At 34.6% G+C, this 19766-nt stretch overlaps 1 protein-coding gene across 3 annotated transcripts in view; it reads right to left on the bottom strand.

Annotated features, from left to right (window-relative positions):
* Positions 1 to 19766, bottom strand: part of FBN2 (fibrillin 2) — a 263141-nt gene that overhangs the window by 170680 nt on the left and 72695 nt on the right. For all 3 annotated transcript variants that reach the window (XM_032262361.1, XM_032262277.1, XM_032262432.1), the window contains one exon: positions 4369 to 4494. In XM_032262361.1, coding sequence (XP_032118252.1) covers positions 4369 to 4494 — 126 coding nt within the window. The remainder of the gene's footprint in view (positions 1 to 4368; positions 4495 to 19766) is intronic.

The raw sequence follows: 19766 nt of genomic DNA, 5'->3' as shown, positions 1-19766 counted from the left end.
AGCTAAGATGATTTTCATGGTTTTTAAATTTATGACCCAGAAAGTCTTATCTGTTTCCAGTGTTAGCAATTCCCTTACCTCACTCTCCATTTCAATGTGTAGTTTTCCCCTTGAGAATGTTAATGGATTTATTTCTTATTTTAAAATTAATATGCTTTATGTAATATGAATAAGAGCAAGTACTTTTCATTTTAGTACAGAAAGTTTATTTTCCATGGTTTATCTAAGCAGAGTTGGAACAGCAGCAAAGGAGGCTGTGCCAAAAACTTTTATGAGTTTCATGAGCATAAATAAATATATTTGTTGTCGCAAATCTCAAACAACAAAATACTGTGTTAATGGAACAAAGCTGAAAACTCTTCAAAATAAATTGCAAACAACTATCTGCCACATAAAGAGCCATTGAAGGGAAACTTTCCAATACAATGATGCTCTTTCTCTGCCTCCCATGTAAGCCAGGAAAAAATAACTAGCTCAAGGAATGTTAACGAAGGTATAGTCTGGAAGGGGGGATCACGCAAGGACATCTGGCTCCTGCTTGTGTTTTATCCACATGGACTGAAATTCAAATGAAAATATTTTATTGTAAAAAAAACCATGCTGAGCAGTCTTCTAATGTACCCTTTCATATTATATTGATGTGTTCTGCTTCCCTTCTTTATTTAAATTAAATGAATATTTAAATTAATGGATGTTTGAACAGAGAAAGTTAACTGAAACAACCTTCTCTTTGCATGTGAAGAAATGGTTTACTCCTCCAAAGAAACCATTTTACCCGCTGTATGAAAGAATTAGTAAATTAGATTTGGGAACCAAGCTGGCACAGCAGAAACAAAACATGGCTTCAGTAAGCATCATGACAGGTATTTTGAGATTCGGGATGCTAATTGAACAAAGGTCCTAAATTTGAGATTCAGGACCCTAATTGGTTCTCCTTACAACAGACACACACATGCACATACAAACACACCACATACACACATACACACACATAGAGAGAGGAAAAGGGAGAAATGTGTATTTCTTTCTGCTTTGAGCTCAGATTTACAGCTTACCTAGTAGTCTATATCTGAATATGAGGGAAAAAAAGAGTTGCAGGAGAATCACACAACATAAGCCTCCATGATAGACAGTGACAGATATGTTTCAAAAGTTAAGTTAGGAGACGAATTCTGCCCCCACCATTTAAAACATTTTTAATAATATCTATATATGCTCAAACTTAATTTTTTGGCAGGACAAGCCTTTCATAATACGATTTCTGTTAAGAAGGCATCCCAGTAAATGAACGAAGACATTTCCTTCTTTTAGCTAAAACACAAAGGTCCCTGACCTCAGAAGCATTGCCTGCAGGTGACCAAAGAGGAACAAGGGCACAGAAAATCTAAACATTTCAAACTGCATTTAATGTTTACGTGCTCTTGGTCTCTCAACGGCCACCAAAGCAAAATTAGATTATTCATAAAATGAAAAATGGTAAGATGAAGCAAAAATTTCTTTGGGGAAGACCAGTAGCTTCTTTCCAAATTCAATTTTAATTCTGGGCCCGCATTTTACCTTCTTTTTGGACTTTCAGCCTAAGTCAAATACATTAACTTATTATATATCCTATTGCCAATTAATCAACATATACTTGTTAGGGGCCTACTAAATAACAGAAACTGTTCTAGCCTCTGGGATACAGCACTAAAGACAGAGTCTCTGCCCTCAAGGATCTTATTCAAGGGTTGGAGTGAGAATTAACAAACAAATACCCACAAAAAATATCAATAACATAATGTTTAAAGATTAATAAGCTAATTGCAGTTTCTTGTTAAGGATATCACCATTTTCCTAATCGCTCAGACCCAAAATACTGGACTGATTTTTCTTATTTCTCAACAGACCTAGCAACTTAAAGATCAAAAAAAGGTTTTTTTTAGAGAATTTCATTGCTGTATGAACAAAAATATAAAATGTGCTACAGTAAAAACAGGAAGGGCATCTTCTTAAAATAAACCTGCCAATACTACTATGTTTTATATTCACACAGTAATTCACATAAGAAATTAACATATTTTACCTTTGATAGTTGATCAAAAATTGCTATAGTTATATTTTTATTTAGAGCAAACATTACATTTATGGCAAAATTTTTACAGACACTACATTATACAAAAAAACTGACTACAATTCAAAACCTGTCACTAAGTGTAACAACTGTTTATAGTTTTTCTATAAATTACATTAAATAATTTTATATAAGCAAATACTACTTTTTCTTTTATATAAAGAAACAATATTACCCAAATAAATTGAAGATAGCCACTTTTAAGACATATTTAAATAAATATGACTTATATACAAGTAAAGCCTTCATAAAACCTTTATATTTCAAATTCTAATCACTACTTCTTCCAATTCTGCTATACCCCACCAATCCTAAATACTAAATCACATAATTATTTCTGGGCAATGGTTAAATGGATTTGGCTGTCTGGGCAGGAAGTAAAAAAAGGCAGGACTGGATTCAGGGCTTTGGGTGGTGACTACATGCGATCAATATTCCTCTTTCCTAAAGAACACAGGCAAGTGGTGAATAAAGACTTGCACTGTCTTTCTCCCATTTCTGGCTTGGGTCTGTATGTTGCTTTGATGAAATGTAATGTAGAAAAGCCACATTCCATTTTTAGCTAAAAAAGAAATACATTGTTTGTTGTGCATTGGAAATGTCACAACTACTATAATCAGTCAATGGCTGTGCTTTCTCGTCTATAATCAAACTTTGTTCCCAAGTACATCTCGTTTAGATATTAATAAAAAGTGAAAGGGAGTGACAAAAGTTTAAGCAACACAATCCAGTTAAAAAAAAAAAAAAAAAAGCCAGGAGGAAAAATACAAAAAGTGGCCAGGAAAAAGCGGTATAACCTAGAATTTCTGCAGCTCCCTGAGTTTTTGGTCTAACGTTTGTGCTTCTTCAGGTAATTCAGATATTTTTTCACATATTCCAAGTGTTACTTACACTTTTCCTCTACAGTCTGACTTTGACTATCAACAACGGATTCAAGTAGCATAAGATCCTTGGGCATTCTTGTAAACAATTTCATGGAAAATTCATTTGGTCCTTGAAATAATCAACTACATTTTTTTAAACTTCCTTCTTGGAGGATGAAATTAATTTGTAATTATGTAAAATGTATATAAAAATTAATTTGGAGCTAAGTATACCTGAGCCAGGGCAAATGAAAAAACATAAGATAATACATGTCCCAAGGATTTATAATATTATGATTTCTGGCATTGAAGCAATGGCATTATGTACCCACATTCTACCTCCTATCAAATAATACAGTTCATATTACTGTTTATCTTCTATAATTAAACTTTAGATTTTGCTTCTTCCCATTTTCTTTTTTACAGAGAGGAACACAGCTGTTTACAACCAATCAAAAAAAATAACTCAAACTACTTTTGTGAAGAGAAAGGGCAAAAGACTTCATTTGAGTTGACAATAATGCTTATGTCACAAAAAACGTGAACAGTTATGCTCTATTGCCTTTAGAAAACTGCCTTAGATAAAAAAACATTATTTAAGTAACACTACTGAAAAGATAAACATTATATCAAAACTACTAGAGTCATCAAAATTATTCTAAATATTCATGATCATTGAAGCTACATGTACTTAGAAATTTCTTGAATTTTGTAATAGTGATATAGGTCTTGATCACAGATATATATATAACAAATAAATTTATTCTCTTTGAGGATTGCTAATGGAACTTACATTTCAATATTATAATCCATATTTAACATTGCAAAAAAGTATTAGGTTTTTTGATACCTTTATTTGAGCAAGATATTCTTTATTAGCATATTTGCAGTGGTAATTTTCAAACCCTTCCTGAATCAATACTCAATTTTTAAAAATAGGATGGTCAAACAATATTCAGTATGCCAATTAGAATATTTTATTTTATAATATATGACATGGTGGCAGTTACTAACACATCATTTACACATGATACTATATTTCACTTGGACTTCTTATCTCTATCTTAATTTTAGTTTTTGATATGACTTTATATAAGTGAAGTGGAAAACTACTCCATTAAGGAGAAACAAATGGCTGGATTACTCCCATTCTCACTGCACCACAGCTGAGATAACAAACTAGATACAAATGCTCATTGACTCTTTTCAGATTAAAACCATTAAGGCTACAATACACAAACAAATGCAAAACTATTCTAGGGTTAAACCTATGCTTTTATAGTAGATAAAGAGTTTTAATTGTGACCAATAGTCTTCAAAATGTCAAATGAAGTCATGTTTTTCTTGTATTCAAAGTCAACAATTAGGTATGTTTCCCAAAGTAGAGAGACTCACCTTCACATTTCTGAGTAGTTTCACTCTGCTTGTGACCAGCAGGGCATTTGCATTCAAAAGAGCCCACTGTGTTGATACAGTTTCCTCCTTGGCATATCCCTGGGATAGCCTGGCATTCATCAACATCTGCAAGAAGAAAACATTTTGAACACTGATAACATTGATTTTAAGAATATCTCTCTATATATTTTTACTGTATAGAAGAAACTCAGCTGTTCTCAAGAGAGTGGGTTCAGAGAAGTGAAACCCCTTTGCATACATCTGTTTTAATTTATGTAAATGGTATCATGTTATATATCTTAGTTTGACTTTTATTATTCCTTTTAGAATTTTTTTTTAAAGATCCATCCATACTGTTATGTGGACAATCTGTTGCTTCAGCTGGCTGCAGAACACTTCTTAATATGTTTCCTCTCCTGATCATGGACACTTGATTTATCTCTAACTTCTCAATACCTCAGTGAATGGTACAGCGAAATGTCTCCAGTACATTTCTTTGTGAAGTTGAATGACTTGGACCTTGAGGGCTCAAAGAGACTCTTTACCACTTTGCTGTAGACCCAGAACACAATTAGTAGATCATAGGGTATATACGTAACTAATATGAATAAATAGTGTCCAGCGGTTCTTCAGAATGCCTGCAGGAGTCTTCATACCACAAGCAGTCTAAACATCTCTACTGTTTATGAAGATTCCTGTATTTCTTCTTTCTTGACAAGTACATGATATTACTATCCAATATCCTAATTTTTTTGGCCTAATAATTGTAAAGGAATATTAATTATTACTTTAGTTTTCATTTCTCTAATTACTAGCTCCTGATTATTAGCTTTTTTGTTTCCTCATGTGAAAGTTGTCTATTTATATTCCTTAAATGCTGGTATATTGGAATTGCTGTCCTTACTCTAAATTTAAAATTTCAGTTTTAAATAGGATGATGATTGAAAAAGGAAAAAGTGGCATAACCTAGAATTGATTGAAATCAATTCTAGATTGAAATCATCATCCTATCCTTTAAATTGCCTATTAATTTTATCGATGTAGAAACATTGACATAATAAAATTCATGAAGGCTTAATTAAGAATTTTCAGACTTTAAATGTAAAAGGAAGTTCTTCAGGAAAAATAAAAGTGAGATTAAAATTCTAATCTACACACAAAAAAATGAAAAACAGTAGAAACAGTAGTATGTTGATGAATATAAAATACATTTTTAAATTTTTTAATTAATCCAAACAGAATTAATTTTTCCAAGCAACAACAACAATAATGTATTTTGGATGTTATAACACACAGAAGTAAAAAGTATAATAACAATAGCATGAAAAATCAAAGAGGTAAATGAAACCATTGTAAAGTTACTACATTATAAGTGAAGCTGCATTATATTATTTGAAAATAGACTGTAGTAAGTTAAATGTGTATAAACACTAAAAAATAAACAGAAATATAGCTAATAATGCAATTGTGGAGATAAACTGCAATACAAGAATATACACTATTAATGTAAGAGTCAAGCAAAGAGAAAAAGAGTCACAAAGAATAGGTGAGACAGACACAAAATAGTAAAATAACAGATTTAAACACAATAACATTGATAATTATATGAGATGTCCGTGGCAGAAAAAAAATCTCATTAAAAAGTCTGATTGTCAGATTTTTTTTTAGAAGACCCAATTTTAAGTTGTCTACAAAAAACTACTTTGACATCTGAAAAAGTAAAGGGATGAAAAGATATACTGAGAACACAATCCAAAAATATCTGGAATGGCTATGTTAATATTCTAAGTAGCATTCATCAGAACAAGTAATGCCGTTTGTGGATAAAAATGGAGATTGCATAATGACAAAGGGGTCAATTCATCAAGAAGACACAATAATGCTTACTGTGTATGCAAGATTATAAAGCTTTAAACACCTGGAGCAAGGGTAATTTCAGCACATAGAGAAAAGTGAAACAGATAATCTGCAAGTATGTGGAAATTTCCACATTCTCCTCTTATTAACTAAAAGAGTGAGTAGAACTGAAAATCATCAGAGATATATTAGACTTGATCCATGCTTTCAACCAACTTGTCCTAATTGACATTTATAGACTACTTCACCCCACTTAAGCAGAACACACATTTTTATCAAGTGCACACAATATTTACCAAGAAGGACTACATGCTGAGGCCATATAAAAGGTTCATTAAATATAAAAGAAAGTTAAAATAATCCAATGTATGTTCTCTAAAGACAACGGAGTTAAACTAGAAAGTAATACAGGAAAACATGTGGAACAACCTCAAATATCTGAAATTTAAACAATATACTTTGAAATAAAGCAGAGGTTAAAGAAGAAATCACACAGAAAATTAGAACATATTTTGAATTAACTTAAAATGAAGTTACACCATATCGTAATTTGTAGGATACAGTTAAAGTGGTGCTTAGAGGTAAATGTATAGCATTATAATGCTTAAAGTACAAAAAGAGAAACTTCTTAAATCAGTGAGCTAAGTTTCCATATAAAGACATTTTAAAAAGAAGAGCAAATTAAACCCAAAGTAAATGGAATCAAGAAAATAATGATAATAAAATGCAAAACAAACAATAGAGATAATCAATTACTACAAAAACTGGCTTTTGGAAATAAACGCAAAAAAATCAGCTTTTTTTTATAATAAACACTGGATCTAAAAATAAATATGTAAGTTTAGACAAATTTGTTACAATCCATTCAAACTTACAACTTTACATAATAGATTAATACTATATACTTAATTACAAAAAAAAAATCTCATTGCAACAAACATTAAAGATACAAAAAACAAAATTAAAGAAATAACTATTGATACATATTTGCAGTCTAGTTTTTTTAGATTTTCATTCACACACATATTCAGAATGGTGGTCTTTCTATTTAACAAGAATGAAATCATACTCTTATGTGTTTTTCTGCACCTTGTTTTTCTTCATTATAAAATAATTGAGGAACACATCTTTGTGTCAGTACATATCAATCTGCCCTATTATACTTTGGTAAGCTCAAAAATTCTATATATCTCAGTGTGTAAATTAGTGAATACAAGCCTACAAAAAAATCTGCATCCTCATTATTTCTTCCTCCTATTAGCTATATCTATTAAACTAATTACAACAGTCCAAAGTATTTTTGTACTGAATTAAAGTAGATTTCAGTGTCTTATTATGATGCAAACAAAAATCAGCTAGAATAAAATATATGGCAAGAAGTCTATATACTGAACATTCTAATTCAGCACATTTTAAACTTCATTATTATTATTATTTTAAGACAGAGTTTCACTCTTGTTGCCCAGTCTGGAGTACAATGGCGTAATCTCAGTTCACTGTAACCTCCACCTCCTGGGTTCAAACAATTCCCCTGCCTCAGCCTCCCAAGTAGCTGGGATTACAGGAATGAGCCACCTCACCCATCTAATTCTATGTTTTTAGTCTCTACAACAAGATGGCTTCACCATGTTGAAGCGTTTCACCATGTTGATCAGGCTGGTCTCGAACTCCTGACCTCAGCTGATCCACCCATGTCGACCTCCCGAAGTGCTGAGATTACACGCGTGAGCCACCACGCCTGACCTTAAACGTCATTATTTTTTAATGTTTATATTTAATATTTAATGTTTAGATTTAAACGTTTATATTTAAACTCCCACTCTCATTATTACAGTGTGGTATAAAACAGCTCTAGAAACTCGCTTTCCTGGCAGATAAATCAGAGAAAAAAAATACTATGGTATAAGCTGAAAAATGAGGTCAAGTCTATAAATCCCTTAATACTATTTGTAAAATTGTATACTGCATATGGACTGTAGCAGATTCAGCAATTTTTGAAAGAGAAAAACAATCCAAACATCATAAGATTTATTTTGTAACTGCCTAAAGTATTTTTTTTTGAAGGAGGAAGAAATCCTTATTTTTGAAGTCTCCTAGACTCTGCAGTTACATGGAATTAATTTCTTTTAGGTAGACTAAGTTAGCAGTTAAAATAAAAAAGGAAATTTAAAAGAAATCATATAGAAATAACCAATTTGGACCAAGATGTGCTCTTTATAAATAGGAAAAAGCAAGCCTCAAGCCTTCAAACAATGCAAGAATTTCTATATCTGCAAAGTCCTATCACAAGCAACTACAAATGACTGATGAATTCTTCAATGACCAGAATGTACAGATGTATCTTTGTTCATTCCTTCCAGTCAGGCAAAAACTTATTTCTTTAAATTTTGAGTTACTCCAAATCACATGTAACAATTTTATAGAATGCAATTATATCTTTTGAAACTTACACCTTATGCAATAACATCAGTCCATGTCTATTAAGGTTAAAAATAATGTAACAAAACAGTAATAATTCTAGTTTATAGTCTCATTTATTCTCCAAATTCTCCATGAAAACTTGTTCTAAAAAATTAAATTTATTTTATTACATAAATCAGTATTAGATGATATATTATTTTTAGTTCACATCCAAATATGGAAAATATGTGCAGTATTATAGGTATATAAAAATGGTTTATTTAATTTATATGTGTAGGAACCAGGGGACATAGAAATTACTACTATATTTCATAATGTGTTTTTTAACTTTTCTTGTTACCAAATTAGATCCATTTCTAATTTTAATTTTTATACATTTAATTTTTTTCTTTTTGACTTTCATAGTTTCAGGGGATACAGGTGCGGGTTTGTTATATTAATATATTGCATAATGGTAAGGTTTGGGCTTCTAGTGAACCCATTATCCAACAGTGAAAACTCAATAGGTAATTTTTCAGTCCTCATCTCTCAGTCTCCCTACTTTTAGAGTGTCCAATGTCTATTATTTCCACTACTAAACAGAAATTCTTATTTCTATACTCTGTAGATGTTCACACATAATATTTTATTTCTATGAAAACAAATGTCTAAGGACAGCAACTGAAGAATAAGTCTATTTCTATTTGGAATCTGAGAAATATAGGGTGTCCTGGCAATCATTTAATATGGTCAGATCTACTCATGTATGACACAAAATTCAAATATTAAAACGATCATCAAAACAAGTAAATACTGGTAATTTGATATCTGCAGGACCCTGAAACTGTAAAAACAAGAACAGAGCATGGTTCTATCTCGATCTTATCTCAATAAATGTCACCATCATGTTTCAGCTGTTAAAGTCAGAAGCCTAAGATAGAAACTTGGCATGTTCCTCTCACTTATTTCACATCATTTCATCAGCAACAGCTGCTTACTTTCCAAGAATACCTCAAATCTTTCCTCTGTCACTACCCAGTCTCAGCCTCCATCATATAGCGCCTGGACTACTGCAGGAACTTTATAACTGGCTTCTTGGCTTCCACTCTGGCCTCCCTATAACTGATGCTCCACAGATATCAGTTTTTAATTTCCTTGAGATAAGAGAGAATTTTGCATTTATTTGGGTAGTAATTCTTTGAAACATGATTGTACCCACCTTTTGCTTATGTTTTTTTTTTCAGTTTTTATATGCAGACTTTTATCTTTATTATGTATCTCTCAATACGGCCATTTCCTGCTGAAATGCAGAGTGGGGAAGGCTCAAAGGAAATGGGTTGGTTTGAAATTCTACAAGGGATAGTCCTGAAACAGTCTGTCACCAAACTCCTTCCCTAACCCTCTTCTTCCCTTGAGTACCAATTTTCAACTTTCAGCTGGTGGTGTGACCCTTTTAGTTACAGATTGCTTGCTAGTGGTCCACACTTCCTCTTCGGCCTTCCACTCTCCTGTACCTCCAGGAGTTTTTCTGGGCTGGAAGACTGGACGAAGAAGACTCAGAAACGGCTTGCCTCCACAGTTTGCCTTCCATTACCCTCTGTTACTGTGAGGTCTGAAGTAGATTTGTCTCCTATAGGAACGCCTCCTCTCCACTAGAACATCCATAACCCTAGATCTGAAGTAGATCTATCTAAGGGAACATCTCCTTCTCTCCAACAGAACATCCACAGCCCTAGCTCTCTGTTCTTAGTAGGCTCAAACACCTTTCAGGATTATTACCATACTCATAGTAAATGCTTAGAAAACTCTCCCTGTCCCAGTGACTTCCCAACAGCTGCATGTGTTCATCACTGCTTTTGTCACAGGATCTTATTTTAGAATGATGTGTTGTTCCTTATTATTCATTTTTATGTTAGTTTTTTTTTGTGGGGTTAGAAGAAGGGAAATATTCTCCTGTCTTTACATAGGAGTTTCTATAATTGAGTTTGCTCTAAGTAAACTTTTTAATTGTATAGGAATAGTTTGTGTTGACACAGCATGAATTAAAGCTAGACTTTATAATGATCTTGTTAACTTGGTTAATGTAGGCAGCCAAGATGCGTTTTGGCTGTAAGCCTATCTTTAATAATTTATTCTAATCAAATAAGTTGGATGATAGCCAAATTTCCTTTTTACTTTGGCTACATAGAAGGGGCTTGGAAATAATAACTTTCTACTCAGGGCATCTTCTGCTCATTCAACAACTGAGGTGCTAACAACATCTTTCTGATTTCAGCTGAGGTTAAATTCCTCTACTCTTTTCACGTGTAGTCAGACCAAAGAAATTACATGTTTCTTGTACACTTTCACCATATAAAAAGAACACAAACCAGCATTCATTTTGCAGAAATTGATTTAGGGTCTGTATTGCTATTTTTCTATTCATGACTTTATCCCGTGTCCTACCTAGGGCCTGTTTGTCAAATATGTGAATTCCTGTGCATTTCACGTTACCTGGAATGGAGCAGAGGCTTAACATCAATGTTACTATTGTGAATGAGGAAGCAAGATATGAAATTTAACATGCAATTTTCTTCTGCTACATCTTCAGTTTTAAAGCATTTGTAGTAGTTTAAAAGCCTAACCCCTAAATATCATAAATTAATAATCATATCAGTCTAATTTTAATATATTTTTAAAAATTTTAGGAGTACCCTGTTTATTTCAAAACTTAAAATATCCAAAGCCAAGTACTAATCTTAAACACAATATCACTCCTAATTAGAGTAGGTTCATGAGACTAAAGACAGAAAAAAGAAGAAACTATTTATATGAAAATTATACATCGTGCACATGTCAATTTATGATGTATTTAAAGCTCATAAATGTTATTAGAAAAGGGCTTAATGACACTTTCAACATTTTTAATTTACTCATTTTATGATAGCTTACATTTTAAGTTCTATATGAGTTAATTTTGGTCTTTTAGTATATAATAAAATGGAAGGAAGCCCAAGATTAAATGCAGATTAAGCACAAGGGCTAAAACTCAAATGGCTCTCAATATTAAAGCCATCAAGAATTGATATGACTCATTTCATAGCACCCTAGGAGCGTATACCTTTCTGACGCTGCTTAAATCCAGAATGTTATCCTGTTAATAGTTAAAATTAAAATAAAGTGGTGCGGGGCCAAGATGGCCGATTAGAAACATTGCTGCTCAGAGGAGCCCATGGAAAAAAACATACTAAGCATGTGCACTGGTAACCAAGGTATCCAGGTTCTCTCATCAAAATTGACTAGAAGTCTGGGGTGACCCACGGAGAGAAGGAAGAGCAGTGTGGTGCAGGGCTCACCTGACAGCCACACGGGGAGCAGGAACCTCCGCCCCCCAGCCAAGGGAGGCGGTGAGTCAGCCTGCTACCCAGCCAGGTAAACTGTGTTTTTTCTAGGAACTGTGCAACTCACGGATCAGAGGATCCCACTCACGAATCCACATCACAGGGGTCTAGTGTCCCAACCCCGGAATCCACAGATTCTTAGAACCACTCAGCAGGAATCTGCTTAAGCTTACCGAGCTCCTGGGAGTTGGGGTGATCAGCATCAGCTGCCCCTGTCTGCTGTCTAAGCCTTTGAGCTCCTTGTGGGAGGGGCAGCAACCATCACTGGGACTGGCAACTGCTGAACACACTAAGCTCCCTAAGCAGGGGGAAGGGCTGCACCCATTTCGGTAGCTCCAGGCTGTGCTTTTCCCCTGCTGGAGCCAGGAAGGCTGGACGGCTAGGTCCCAACACTTGTCCCCACAGCCCAACACACTGGCTGTGGCGGTCTGCGGTCAGAGTGCCTCTTCAGGTCTAACCCGACCCATCCTTCCTCAGTGGGTGGGACTTCCTTGTAGGATCTTCAATAACTCCAGCCAGAGGCTCAGTGTCCCAATTTGGATCTCCCTGGGCCTGAGCCCCTAGGAGGAGGAGTGGCTGCAACTCTGGGGACCAGCAGTCTTAGCCTCTCCTCCTCAGGTAGTTCTGAGGAATCCGGGCAGCCCAGACCAGGGGGTTTCCCCCAGTGAAACACACTCCACCAAAGGACAAAGTGCTTCTTTAAAGGGATCCTGCTCCCAGTGCCCTCAAACTGGGTGAGACGCTCCAAAAGGGGTTGTCAGACACCCTATAAAGAAGCGATCCTATTGGCATCAGGTTGGTGTCCCTCAAGGTCAGAGGTCCCAGAAGGAACAGGCACCCATCTGTGCTCCTCTTCTGACTCCTTGAGTGACACCTCCAGGCACAGGAGTGAATCAGATGAATAAGGCCTGAAATGAACCCCCAGCAAACTGCAGCAGCCCTACAGAGGAGGGACCTGACTACTGAATCAAAAACAAACAAGCAGAAAGTGACAAGAACAGCATCATCAACAATAAAAAGGCCTACATAAAAACCCCATCCAAGGGTCAGCCGCCTCAAAGACCGAAACTAGACAAGCTCACAAAGATGAGAAAGAATCCATGACAAAATGCTGAAAACCCAAAAGGCCAGAGTGCCTCTTTTCCTCCAAATGATTGCAACATCTGTCCATCAGGGGTGCAGAACTGACAGAAATAGGCTTCAGAAGATGGGCAATAAAAAACTATGATGAGCTAAAGGAGCATGTATTAACCCAATGCAAAGAAGCTAAGAACATTGATAAAAGGTTAGAGGAATTGCTAACTAGAATAACCAATTTAGAGAGGAACATAAACCACCTGAGGGAGCTGAAAAACACAGCATGAGAATTTCATGAAGCATACATAAGTATCAACAGCTGAATCGACTAAGTGGAAGAAAGGATATCAGAGTTTGAAGACCACCTTACTGAAATAAGACATGCAGACAGGAATAGAGTGAAAAGAATGAAAAGCAATGAACAAAGTCTCCAAGAAACATGGGACTTCATAAAAAGACTAAACCTACAACTGATTGGAGTACCAGGAAGAGACAAGGAGAATGGAAACAAGCTGGAAAACATACTTCAGGTTATTATCCAGGAGAACTTCCCCAACCTAGCAAGACATGCCAACATGCAAATTCAGGAAACACAGGGAACACTATTAAGATACTCCATGAGAAGATCAACCCCAAGACACAGAATCGTCAGATTCTCCAAGGTCAAAATGATGGACTAACTGTTAAGGTCAGCCAGAGAGAAAGGCCAGGTCATCTACAAAGGGAAGCCCATCAGACTAACAATGGACCTCTCTGCAGAAACTCTATATGCCAGAAGAGATTAGGGGCCAATATTCAATATTCTTCAAGAAAAGGATTTTCAACATAGAATTTCATATCCAGCCAAATTAAGCTTCATAAGCAAAGGAGAAATAAATTATTTTTCAGAAAAGCAAATGCTGAGGGCTTTCGTTACCACCAGGCCTGCTTCGCAGGAGCTCCTTAAAAAAGCACTTAATATGGAAAGGAAAAAGCAGTACCAGCCACAGCAAAAACATACCAAAATATAAAGACCAATGTAGCTCTGAAGAAACTGCATGAACTAGTGTTCAAAATAACCAAATAGCATCATGATGACAGGATCCAATTCACATATGGCAATACTAATCTTAAATGTAAATGGGCTAAATGCCCCAAATAAAAGATACACATTGGTAAATTGGATAAGCTGTCAAGACCCATCAGTGTGGGTGTGCTGTATTGAGGAAACCCATATAACCTGCAAAGACACACATAGGCTCAAAATAAAGGAATGGAAGAAAATTTATCAAACAAATGGAAAGGAAAAAAAAAAAAAAAAACAGGGCTTGCACTCATAGTCTCTGACAAAACAGATTTTAAAGCAGCAAAGATCAAAAAGACAAAAAAGGGCATTACATAATGGTAAAGGAAACAATTCAACAAGAAGAACTAAGTCTTCTGAATATATATGAACCCAATGCAGGAGCACCCAGACTTATAAAACAAGTCATTAGAGATCTACAAAGAGACTTAGACTTCCACACAGTAATAGTGGGAAACTTTAACACCCCACTGTCAGTATCAGACAGATCAACAAGACAGAAAATTAACAAGGATATTCAGGACTCAAACTCAGCTTTGGATTAAGTGGACCTACCTACAGAACTCTGTACCCCAAATCAACACAATATACATTCTTCTCTGTGCCACTTCTTCTAAAATTGATCACATAATTAGAAGTAAACACTCTTCAGCAAATGAAAAAGAACTGAAATCGTAACAAACAGTCTCTCAGACCACAGTGCAATCAAATTAGAACTCAGGATTAAGAAACTCAGTCAAGACCAAACAATTTCATGGAAGTTGAACAACCTGCTCCTGAATGACCCCTGGGTAAATAATGAAATTAAGGCATCAGTCAAGAAGTTCTTTGAAACTAATGAGAACAAAGAGACAAAGTACCAGAATCTCTGGGACACAGCTAAAGCAATGTTAAAAGGGAAATTTGCAGCACTAAATGCCCACATCAGAAAGCTAGAAAGATCTCAAACTGACACCTAATATTACAATTAAAAGAGCTAGAGAGGCAAGAACAAGCTAATCCAAAAGGTAGCAGAAGACAATAAATAACTAAGGTCAGAGAATAATTGAAGGAGTTAGAGACAAGAAACACCCTCCAAAGAAATCAACGAATCCAGAATCTGATGTTTTGAAAAAATTAACAAAATAGATAGACCACTAACTAGACTAATGAAGAAGAAGAGAGGGAAGAATCAAATAGACACAATAATAAATGATACAGGGTATATCATCACTTACCCTACAGAAATACAAACTACCATCAGAGAATACTTATAAACACCTCTAGATAAATAAACTAGAAAATCTGGTAGAAATGGATAAATTCCTGGACACATATACCCTACCAAGACTAAACCAGAAATAAGTTGAATCCCTGAAAAGACCAGCAACAAACTCTGAAATTGAGGCAGTAATTAATAGCCTACCAACCAAGAAAAGCCCAGGACCAGAAAGATTTACAGCTGAATTCTAGAAGAGGTACAAAGAAGAGCTGGTACCATTCCTTCTGAAAGTATTCCAAACAATTGAAAAGAAAAGACTCCTCCCTAACTCATTTCATGAAGCCAGCATCATCCTGATACCCAAACCTGGCAAAGATACAACAAAAAAAGAAAACTTCAGGCTAATATCCCTGATGAACATCTAGGCGAAAATCCTCAATAAAATACTGGCAAACTGAATCCAGCAGGACATCAAAAAACTTACCCACCACCATCAAGTCAGCTTCATCTTCAGAATGCAAGGCTGGTTCAATGGTTCAATATACACAAATCAATAAATATAATCCATCACATAAACAGAACCAAAGGTAAAAACCACATGATTATCTCAATAGGTGCAGAAGAGGCCTTCAATAAAATTCAATGTCCCTTCATGTTAAAAACTCTCAATAAACTAGGTATAAATATCTCAAAATAATAAGAGCTATTTATGGCAAACTCAAAGCCGTTATTATAGTGAATGGGCAAAAGCTGGAAGCATTCTTTCTGAAAACTGGTACAAGACAAAGATGCCCTCTCTCACACTCCTATTTAACATAGTATTGGAAGTTTTGGCCAGGGCAATTAGGCAAGATAAAGAAATAAAAAGGATTCAAGTAGAAAGAGAGGAAGTCAAGTTGTCTCTGTTTGAAGATGGCATGATTTTATATTTAGAAAATCCCGTTATCTCAGCCCAAAAACTTCTGGAACTTGTAAGCAACTTCAGTAAAGTCTCAGGATACAAAATCAATATGCAAAAATCACAAGCATTCCTTTACACCAAAAATAGGAAAGAAGAGAGCTAAATCACGAATGAACTCCCATTCACAATCAACACAAAGAGAATAAAATACCTGGGAATTTTAACAAGGGATGTGATGGATCTCTTCAAGGAGTACCTAACAAGGGATGCGTTGGATCTCTTCAAGGAGAACTACAAACCACTGCTCAAGGAAATAAGAGAGGACACAAACAAATGGTAAAACATTCCATTTTCATGGATGGAAAGAATCAATAGTGTGAAAATGGCCATACTGCCCAAAGTAATTTATAGATTCATTGCTACTCCCATCAAATTACCATTGACATTATTCACAGAATTAGAAAAAGCTATTTTAAATTTCATATGGAATAAAAGAAGACCCTGTATAACCAAGACAATCCCAAGCAAAAAGAACAAAACTAAATGCATCATGCTACCTGACTTCAAACGATACTACAAGGCCGCAGTAACCAAAACAGCATGGTACTGGAACCAAAACAGACATATAGATAAATGGAGCAAAACAGAGACCTCAGAAATAACACCACACATCTACAACCATCTAATCTTCAACAAACTCGACAAAAACAAGCAACATGGAAAGGATCTTCTATTCAGCAAATTGTGCTGGGAAAACTGGCTAGCCATATGCAGAAAATTGAAGCTATACCCCTTTCTTACACCTTATACAAAACTTAAGATAGTTAAGACTTAAATGTAAAACCCAAAACCATAGTAACCCTAGAAGAAAACCTCAGTAATACCATTCAGGACATAGGCATGGGCAGAGACTTCACGACAAAAATGCCAATTGACAAATAGGATCTAATTAAAATAAAGAGCTTCTACATAGAAAATAAAAATTATCAGAGTGAACTGGTAACCTACAGAACGGGAGAACATTTTTGCAATCTACCCATCTGATAAAGGTCTAGTATCCAGAATTTATAATGAACTTAACCTTATTTACAAGAAAAAGGAAGCCAACCCCATCAAAAAGTGGGTGAAGTATCCGAACAGACAGTTCTGAAAAGAAAGCATTTATGTGGCCAAAAAACATGTGAAAAAATGCTGAACATCACTAATCATCAGAGAAATGCAAATCAAAGTCACAGTGAGATACCATCTCATGCCAGTCAGAATGGTGATTACTAAAAAGTCAGGAAACAACAAATGCTGGCGAGGCTGTGGAGAAACAGAAACACTTTTACACTGTTGGTGGGAGTATAAATTAGTTCAACCATTGTGGAAGACAGTGTGGCGATTCCTCAAGGATCTAGAACCAGAAATGCCATTTGACCCAGCAATCACATTACTGGGTATATATCCAAAGAATTCTAAATCATTCTGCTATAAAGACACATGCACATGTTTATTGCAGCACTTTTTACAATGACAAAGACATGGAACCAACCCAAATGCCCATCAATGATAGACTGGATAAAAAGAAAATGTGACATATATAAACCTTGGAATACTATTCAGCCATAAAAGGGAATGAGAACATGTCCTTTGCAGGGACATATATGAAGCTGGAAGCTATCTTCCTCAGCAAACTAACACAGAAACAGAAAACCAAACACCGCATGTTCTCACTTGTAAGTGGAAGTTGAACATTGAAAACACACGGACACAGGGAAACAACATACATCAGGGCCTGTTGAGGGATACGGGGTCAGGGGAGGGAACTTAGAGGACGGGGCAGCAAACCACCATGGCACACAAATATTTATGCAACAAATCGGAACGTTCTGCACATGTATTCATTTTTTTTAGAAGAAATAAAGAAAAAATAAAGAAAATAAAATTACTGATTTTCTCACAGGTTAATTTATTTAAGTATTATTTTAATTTCCTGTTGTCCCTCATTTTCCACAGCTACCTTATGTATTACAAGAGCATGTTTCATTCATAACTAATTGCAACAGCTACAAGATATCATTGTCTTCAGAACTTCAAAAGAACTATGATTTAGAGCCAATATTAAGCTATTTACAGTTATCTTTCACATAGTTGAAAATTATTTTTAACTTTTAAAACTTTTCAGTCATCCTATAAAAAAATCACTATTATTTCTTAAATAACATGTATGTACCGTGTTTTAATATGTTATTTTTCATGCCCCATCTCTTCCAAATTAATTTGGCATAAGTATTCAGGAAACAGTCTAGGAATTTAAAGGGAAAAATGAAATCACAGTAAGATGTCTTAAAATAGCCTGAACTACGGATTATTATTTAATTGAGAACTTTCTGACTATGCCACGATTTTGAAATAAAGCAGAACTTTTCAACCTGCTTTTCCAGACATTTTAATCATGTGGCAAATTTCATTTTGTTCCTTTTACTGTGTTAATCCCTTAGATTTTAAGGCAAATGGAGCCTGAAACTTATCTTTGCTGCATAAACAAAATCAAATAAGTAATCCTTCAGACATTACTAAACCCTAAAGTGCATTCAAAAAGTGTGAGATCAGATGACACATTTTTTATAATTGTGTTTGGGAAAAAACTAGGCCTCTGACAAAGTATGAAAGTGAATAAGCATAAGTATAAATACAGAACATGAGGAAAGTCAGCAATTTGGAATGTTTTGGTTGAAGTTAAAGTCTTTTCTTAACCTGAACTGTTTTTTTCTCTGAAACAGTGAGTTTTGGAAGTATTTCGATCTTAATGTCATTTATTAATTCAAAAGGTATTTGGTGAGCTTCTCCTACATATTAGGCACTGTTCTAGATGTCTGAGACATCAGTGAATAAGTGAAAAAGATTTCCACAGTCATAGAGCTTACATTCTAGCCAAAAGAGAATGAAAAACAACAAAGAAAATAAGTTAGTATGTTAGAAGAGAATAAAGGGTATAGAATAAACAAAAGTGGTACTCTAGTAAATCCAGTTATTATTAAACTAGTAAATTAATACAGTAGAGTATTTTATTTTTAATAATAATCTATATACATTATATAAATTACATGGTAATCTATATACTAAGATATAGTAAAAACTATTGGAGCATAGTAAAGACTAGATAGAATATAATATAGAATATCTTCCTATAGAAGAAATTGTTGCACCATCAGGAACTCTATATAATCAGGACTAATATTCATAACAAAATATATCAAATTTTACTATCCATAGTAAACAACAGATTAAAAATAGCATTTGACTCAATCTTCATCATTAAGGCCTGAGCTGTGATGATCACTAAAAAAAACGATTCCAAGTCCATGTGTGAACTTTCATATGTGATTAAATATAAAGTTGCTAAATTTTTGAGTTATATGGTCATCCCCTGTATATCCCTGTAGTTCTGATTCAAAACGATTTTAGAAACAGACCATTTTAAAACTATTACCTTTTATCAACCTACAACACGAACAAAAATCTGTGGATGCTACT

This window comes from Sapajus apella, unplaced genomic scaffold, assembly GCF_009761245.1.
Source record: "Sapajus apella isolate SASKATOON/1434 unplaced genomic scaffold, GSC_monkey_1.0 scaffold1, whole genome shotgun sequence".
NCBI classification, from domain to species: Eukaryota; Metazoa; Chordata; class Mammalia; order Primates; family Cebidae; genus Sapajus; species Sapajus apella.
Note: the sequence above shows the minus strand (reverse complement) of the source record. Positions and strands in the feature narration are given on the sequence as shown.